General features: G+C 42.9%; 1 protein-coding gene across 2 annotated transcripts; it reads left to right on the top strand.

The window, feature by feature from the left end:
- Window positions 1-376: 376 nt before the first annotated feature.
- Window positions 377-6,894, top strand: PDP1 (pyruvate dehydrogenase phosphatase catalytic subunit 1). 2 transcript variants are annotated; one of them, XM_004697475.3, is made up of 2 exons: window positions 377-443; window positions 4,502-6,894. In XM_004697475.3, the coding sequence occupies exons 1-2, from the start codon at window positions 380-382 to the stop codon at window positions 6,160-6,162; spliced, it is 1,725 nt and encodes a 574-aa protein (XP_004697532.3). In that variant the 5' UTR covers window positions 377-379; the 3' UTR covers window positions 6,163-6,894. The 2 variants fall into 2 exon arrangements, with proteins under 2 accessions (XP_004697532.3, XP_045143429.1); XM_045287494.1 differs by lacking the exon at window positions 377-443 and adding an exon at window positions 3,418-3,668.
- Window positions 6,895-8,359: the final 1,465 nt, after the last annotated feature.

The following is an 8,359-nucleotide window of genomic DNA, read 5'->3' as shown; positions in this document are numbered from 1 at the left end:
GTGGATGTCGTGCACCCCCGCGGGCGGCGCGCGCGTGGGGCCGGCGGAGTGGGGAGCGGATGCGGCGCGCCCTGGGCTCGGCGCCCGGGCTGGATGGAGGGCCGGCCTCGGGGCACGCCCCTGCCCTCGCCAGGGCCCCCGCAGCCTGGGGCTGGGGGCTTGGCTGTGCCTCCCTGGCAGGGCGGGTTTGTTTGCTCTCCCCACCCCTCTCGCCGCCCGCACCCTCTTCCTAGCAGCCCCATTCACCGGGCTGCAGCGAGCCCTCGCCCCTCCTCCGCTCCCTCCTCCCCCGCCGCCGCCGCCGCCTCTAATGAGCATCTCTGGCTTGCTTTCAATGGGCCGGTGCTGCTGTCGCTGCTGCTGTCCGCGCGGGTTGTGGATGTTGTCGGCTCCGTGTTGTGATGACAGGAGAATGTGTGTGTGTCCCGGGCCCAGACGAATTGGTAGGTATTCACCTAACTACCTGCGTGGGATACCCAGAAAGGATGCTGGCTAGTTTCGTTTGTGGTTCGTATAGGTGGTTTGGCGCGGCTTTAACGGGTGAGGTAGATAGGAAACGGAGACAAAGGCTGGGGTAGCATGGATGGTTCTGGGAATGCAGTTTTTTTCTGGTGGGGACAAAGAAAACGAATCAAACAAGTGCTGGCTTGGTGCTGCTTGTCCTGCGAAGGAAACCGGTTGTTTTCTTACCACGTTCACAGGAGCTATGCGAGAAACGGCTCGGAAATGCTGAAAATATACAGAGAATCTCTATGCCGGGTGTTTAATGCAAGCGGATTACATAAACGGGAGTTCTTATACGTTTAAGGACAAGTATAACATTTCTTTTTGGTTTACCCCCAAAGCTGTGCAGAACTAAAGAGCGCCAGCGTAGGTGCCGTGACTGCATTTTCTAATTAATTTGGCCCGCGGATTTATTGATGAAGTGGAGGCATTTCTTGGCACGGGCTCCCTGGAGCCCAATCACTAAGAAACCATCACTAAGGAAGGATGAGTTTGCGTCCCTGTTTCTGGTCGCCGCGCATCTTCATTAATCATCTGGCAAAATCTGCCTCGGACCAAGATGCTGCATCCGATGTGGCTGCGCTCAGTCTTGAGTAGTAACTTGTTCCTGAAGCGGTGGTCAGAAATAACTTGGGGGGGGGGGGGGCCGGGGCGGGTTTGACACTGCACCAGTTTGCAAACAACGAGCTGTTCCTTGTTGCTGTTTAATTGCTGAATCGGGAGCCTTCTACTTCATTAATTTAACAAGTTTGTTGTCAGCAAAAGTTTGCTTTCATAGGGTGGTTTTGATTGTAGAATCGCAGGATAGAAATATTGTCAGGTTTTGAACGCTCACTGTTTATGAAAGCACTTGAAAAGACTGGCTTCTGAGGATCTCTGGCCTGGTGGAGTGAAGATATGGCTTGTACCAGGGATGATGATTCTCATTAATCACAGAGCAGGATTTCCATGGATCCCAGCTTCTCTAAGAGTTTGTCATTTGAAGGCATGTTGGGAGTTGGAGGATTGGGATAGAGTATCAGTTCAGCTGTTGGGCCTCTGAAAGATGAGTCGATCAAATTTACACTTCATTTTCTTTGTTGTTTTTAATCTTGAGAATTTTTGCCTTGAAGGAAAAATGTAATTTATTATTTGAGTCGTTTGCTTTTGGATTGAACTGTGCTCAAATCATTCATTCTTTTGCCAGAAGATTTCATTCATTTTGTAGTTAACTACACAAGTTTTTAAAAAAGCATTAAAATGTGAATTTCAGGAAAGTGCAGGTTTCCTGGATTTGTTACACCTCAATTGGGCTGTCATATAATCAACTCCTACATGTGTTTTTTTTTTTTATCATACTTCCTCGCAAAGTACACACACACACACACACACACACACCCCTTTGGTACAGTCTGTATTCCACATGTACAGGCAGAAATGCTTTTGTTTCCTGTAACTTTGTTAAGTTTGGAAGTCAAGACAAATGCAAACATCTAAAGTTGGGGGGAAATGTTATTTTCCCTCAGTCTAGTGTGTTTACATTTTTGACTATACAACAGCTTTGGACAAAGCATAGAATGAGTTGGTAAGCTGTCAACTTGCAGACCTGAAAAGTGATGTGGTTTATATCTGGAAGGCAGTGTCATGTGGCTCCACATTTGAGCACATCCCCTGGCTTGGGCACGTACACTTGCTTCACCTTTGGATGACTTTCTTAGTTTGGAGTGCTTTTATTTAGGTGGATCTTCCTGACGGATGCCTGTTCTTCTGGAATTTCTGTTTTGCAAAAGGAAATACTTCAGGTTGATTTTAGTTATGATTCTTATTTCCAGAAGCCTAGCCAGCACCTTTTACTGTTGAATCTTCTTTCCGTGCTAGTCAGGGGAACTCTGCCCTTGAAAAAGGGCGATGGCTGACTTGCTTAGTGCTTACTTCAGAAACCAACAAGATCAGTGACCAGCCAGTGTTTGGTTTTCTCTGCTCCCTACCCCCACCCCACTTGCCATTTCCTCTTCAAAAAAAAGGATAGGTAGCTAATGCTAATACATAGCTAACACTGATGATACAGGGTTGTTGTTTTTTGTTTTTTTTTCTCCTTGCTGGATTGAATTTTGAGAAGGATTAATTGGTCTTAAATGATTTAATTTCCTTTTCATTTGCTGCATTTATTTTCTTGTTTAATGTATCTCTAAAACATTCTCTATAGGCCAACCAGGATACTTTGAGGCAATACCTTGAAGATTCAGGGAAAATATGTTATTGAGGAAGATGGGAGTATGTATGTGTAATTTACCAGGATTACTGATGAAAATTCTTCAAGTGTTCATTATTGCCCAGAAAAATATTTGCAGTGTTATATCATGAATGATAATCAGTTTTTAAATTCATGATTAAGCTGCATGTTAAAAATTTAGCATTAAACTATTATTCTTTTATTCATTTATTTTCAGGGACAAATATCTTTATTTTAATGTAAAATATTTTTCTAGAAGAGATATATACTTAAGATCAATAGCAAGTGAAAATATTCCTATAGCTTTTCCAAAGCTAGGAAGTAAATGAAATTCCAGAACTGATACTATATACATTATTTTTTTATTTTTTTAACATTTTATTAGGGGCTCATACAACTGTTATCCCAATCCATACACACATCAATTGTGTAGAGCGCATTTGTACATCGTTTCTCAAAACATTTTCTCTCCACTTAAACCCCCGACATTAGGTCCTCATTTTTCCCCTCCCTCCCCGCTCCCCCCTCCCTCATGAGCCCTTGATAGTTTATAAATGGGTATTTTGTCATATCTTGCCCTGTCCGACGTCTCCCTTCATCCACTTTTTGGCTGTCTGTCCCCTAGGGAGGAGGTTACACACAGTTCCATGTAATCGGTTCCCTCTTTCCTACCCATTCTCCCTTTACCCTCCCTGTTTCGCCACTCACTATATACATTATTAACAAAGTTTTAGAATTACTAGATTATTTATTTTGCTTTTAAATCATGAAGGACACAGTAAAATTACAGTGACTAAGTGAATCCTGCATTTGAGTTAGAGACACACACAAAATCAAACCGTATAAAATATACAATATTGGAAGAAGCGCTGGACGGCATCTACTCTGATGGATTCACTTAAATTTGGGATGCTGAGGTTCAAAAAGGTGGCAGGATTTCCAGGATTATTTGGTGAGTTGGCGGCAGACCTGACTCACTTGGTGGGCCAGTTTGGTGCAGTGGTCAAGGAAAGCAGGGTTTGCTAGACCAGCCACAGGCAGGGAGGGAATCATTGGAATTTCTGTTGCTGTTTCATTGTCTAAAATGTGTTTTTTTCTGTTTGTGTTATGAACACAGTAGGTTATGTATGATATTCGCAAATAAACACAAGCTAGAGCTGCACCTTGACACTTTCATGGATTTCCTGAGAGCCACTTCCCTTCAGATGCTAATGCTGGACCTAGGATCGAGAAACAGGATCTTGATAAATAGGAGAATGCCTTTTGTAATGTGGGAGATCCAAGGCCTCTTCTAAGGGTAGGAAAGGAGAAGGATGATTGGCCAGGTAGACTGCTGTTTCAAAGTGTTATTATATAACCTTCATCTCCTCTCCTTTCCCTAGCCACATTTATTGTACATTCTGCACAGCTTGTACTGCACAAAGAAATACGAAGAAAAAAGAAAAGTGCTGCTAGATCACGGCTCAGGACTGGCTCCCTAAAAGATTGAGAGTTGCACTTAGAATCACGTATTATACTCAAGTATAAGCCGACCTGAATATCAGCCGAGGCACCCAATTTTACCACAACAACTGCATTAAATATGTGTTGAAAAACTCGGCTTATACAAGAGTATACACGGTAGATCTTGTGGAAATGACACATGGATAAAACACAGTGCCTCCTAACCTGGGACCTAGTGTGTATGTAGGTTTACCTGGTGAATATTTTTCAAAAGCCGGGATAAATGATGTGATCTCAATGGTAACTATTTCTCTGTGTGCATCTGTCTAATTTGCTGTCTAGGACTCCCAGTCAGAAGTTCCAGCCTGCCGCTGTTTGCTGATGCCATGCCACCACCAACTCAACTGGTTTTCCCCCTGCTCCGGAACTGTGAACTGAGCAGGATCTACGGCACGGTGTGTTACTGCCATCACAAGCACTTCTGCTGCTCATCACCCCATGGTCCTCAGAGTCGCCTGAGATACACACCCCACCCAGCGTATGCCACCTTTTGCAGGCCGAAGGAGAACTGGTGGCAGTACACCCAAGGGAGAAAATACGCTTCCACGCCGCAGAAATTTTACCTCACACCTCCACAGGTGAACAGCATTCTTAAAGCTAATGAATACAGCTTCAAAGTGCCAGAATTTGATGGCAAAAATGTTAGTTCTATCCTTGGGTTTGACAGCAACCAGCTACCTGCAAATGCTCCTATCGAGGACCGGAGAAGTGCAGCAACCTGCCTGCAGACCAGAGGGATGCTTTTGGGGGTTTTTGATGGCCATGCCGGCTGTGCCTGTTCCCAGGCAGTCAGTGAAAGACTCTTTTATTATATCGCCGTCTCTTTGTTGCCCTATGAGACCTTGCTGGAGATTGAAAATGCAGTGGAGAGTGGGCGAGCACTGCTGCCCATTCTCCAGTGGCACAAGCACCCTAATGATTACTTCAGCAAGGAGGCCTCTAAATTGTACTTCAACAGCCTTAGGACTTACTGGCAAGAGCTTATAGACCTTAACACGGGGGAGTCAGCTGATGTTGATGTTAAGGAGGCTTTAATTAACGCCTTCAAGAGACTTGATAATGACATCTCCTTGGAGGCCCAAGTCGGGGATCCCAGTTCTTTCCTCAACTACCTGGTGCTTCGAGTGGCCTTTTCAGGGGCTACTGCTTGTGTGGCCCATGTGGATGGCGTTGACCTTCATGTGGCTAATACAGGGGATAGCAGAGCCATGCTGGGTGTGCAGGAAGAAGATGGGTCTTGGTCAGCAGTCACACTCTCTCATGACCACAATGCTCAGAATCAAAGCGAACTGGAACGACTGAAATTGGAACACCCGAAGAATGAGGCCAAGAGTGTGGTGAAACAGGATCGGTTGCTGGGCTTGCTGATGCCGTTTAGGGCTTTTGGAGACGTCAAGTTCAAATGGAGCATTGACCTTCAAAAGAGAGTGATAGAATCTGGCCCAGACCAGATGAATGACAATGAATATACCAAGTTTATCCCTCCTAATTATTACACACCTCCGTATCTCACTGCTGAGCCGGAGGTAACTTACCACCGGTTGAGGCCACAGGATAAGTTTCTGGTGTTGGCTACTGACGGGTTGTGGGAGACTATGCATAGGCAGGATGTGGTTAGAATTGTGGGTGAGTATCTAACTGGCATGCATCACCAACAGCCAATAGCTGTTGGTGGCTATAAAGTGACTCTAGGACAGATGCATGGCCTTTTAACAGAAAGGCGAGCCAAGATGTCCTCGGTGTTCGAGGATCAGAATGCAGCCACCCATCTCATTCGCCATGCTGTGGGCAACAACGAGTTTGGAACAGTAGATCATGAACGTCTCTCCAAAATGCTTAGTCTTCCTGAAGAGCTTGCTCGGATGTATAGAGATGACATTACAATCATCATTGTTCAGTTCAATTCTCATGTTGTGGGGGCATATCAAAATCCAGAACAGTGAGTGGGCCCTGCCCTGGCATGTCTCAAATTCCATTTAAAGGGCTGAGAGGTTGAAAGAGGTGATCATACCATTACCAGTGGGTCTTTCTAAGCATTTGCCCATTTGCTACTCTAGCTCTATCAAGTACTCCAAATTGACTGCAGCAGGGTGGCAAGATCACAAGGATCTGACTCTGCCCAGCTCAGACCTCCCAGCACCTGTTTATGAGTATACTGAGTTTGTGAATATGGTGCTCCTTATTGTGGGTGTCTCCAAACATTGGAGTTTACCAAATCCGAGAAAGTCGGGATGACTGGGCAAGTAGGACTTTGAATAGGTCAAAAGCAAATGTCTTACTGAACATACGTTCTCGGTAAAAGGGAAGAAACATCACTATTCACACTTGCACTCCCCTTTCTTCACTAAGAGTGGGATGTACCCGGTAACATTTATTTATTGCATGACTTCCTAGATACATAATCTATGCATTAACCATCTGAATTTGTTTTAGCCTGCAATGGTTTTCCAGTCCAATACTTAAGCCATAAATGACCAAGAACCAAGCAGTCTGAATGTGTTCAGTTTTGTGGTGATCCCACTAAAACACTTCTTACTTGGAAGAACAAACTCTTGCTCCCGTCCCCACCCCTAGGTTCCTCATGTGTGTAAGCGTTTTCTGTGCCACACACTTGAAAACAAAGATTTTTAATTTTATCTACTCTTATGCTAAATAAAAAGCATTTTTTGTTTGTACTAATGAAAAGCTTTATTTAGTTTGAAATTAAAAGATGTAGAGTAAGAAGGGGCTATTGGTATGTTCCATTAATGCTTTCAGTAGCCACCAACATATCTCTCACCATACAATTCCCAATGGCTTTGCGTACTGTGCATGTCGGGTAGGTAGACGGCTGTTGGAAAACATTCTAATTTATTAGTGATAACAATTTTTTCCCTTTTTTGGAGGTTTAAGGATGATACACAACACTAAATATCAGTTGTGGGTTTAATATTTAATATTACCAGTAAGTATTGAGAAGCAGGGAGGAAGTTTTTATTTTTACCCCTAGGTCAATTAAAGTATTTGGTTTAAAAATTACTAAGTGCTTTAACCATATTGTAGCTTATAAGTAGGAATATAAGATAATTTGTGAGAAAATTAAAAAGGTAACTATTGTGCATGCCTGATGCTTAAATAGAACATGTAATGGCATCATGTAGTGTCTGCAGCAGCCTCCCTAATTATATGCAATTTTTTCTAGACACTATCAAAATGTACATGAAAATAAATATATTCAAATTGTTTTGGGGGGGAGCTTATTTGATATGTATCAAATGGCATTTTGTTCCTGTGTTTAATGGTGATCTGTGTACAGGTGTGCATATATTTTCTTAGCTTATTCTAACATCACTGTTTAAGAAACTGATACTCATATAGATTTTAATAAACAAAAATCAACTTTCTGTGGTATAATTAATGAGGGGATGCTTAGAAATCCTTTCAGATTTTGTGTAGAATCTGAGTTCAAGGGCTCCCTCTGGCTGTAGATATCGAGGGCAGTGCATTACTGACTGCTGAGTTTGTCCCAATTGAATAGACTCAGGAAGATTGCAGCTCAGAACATCATATAATGTTTGGCTACCGAGTTTTATCTTTATTTTTTTAAGTCAGCTTGGGACTTTTTTTCCAGGCAATATTTTAGAAGGGAAAGGTTATACTGTATATTTACCGTTAGATGTTTCGACAGCCTTCATCTTTTGACAAAATCTATATGGACTGCAGTAGCAATGAAACCCCCTTTCAAGCTGCTATTTGAATTTTCCCCGGAACTGAAGCCCTCCATAGTCTTAATAAGGTCTCATCTGTATCACAGTATGTATACATTGGGTGTCTTGGCATGATCAAGATAACTCTTAATGAAAAGGAAACTTGCTGTGTAGTTTGAAAGCTGGTCCACTCCATAAGAATGACAGTACACAGTGTGGATGTTGTCATTGTGAAAATGGGCATAACTGGGGCCGAGAAATCCCCAAATACTATCTTCTAAAAGCAATTGTAATTTTATGTAAATGGTTGTCACTGTGATGCAATAACTAGATTTAAAGAATACATGTAAACTTTCATGGTGGTTAGTCAATGTTTTTTTTTTTTTTTGTTTAACTGTAGCACATGCATTTGATTTTTGTATTTATATTTAGTCAGTGATTCATGGTATTTATA

This window comes from Echinops telfairi, unplaced genomic scaffold (genome assembly GCF_000313985.2).
Source record: "Echinops telfairi isolate 266 unplaced genomic scaffold, ASM31398v2 ScPeMD7_1;HRSCAF=3_0, whole genome shotgun sequence".
Lineage (NCBI taxonomy): Eukaryota > Metazoa > Chordata > Mammalia > Afrosoricida > Tenrecidae > Echinops > Echinops telfairi.
The sequence above is the reverse complement of the archived record's forward strand: the minus strand, read 5'-3'. Positions and strand labels throughout refer to the sequence as shown.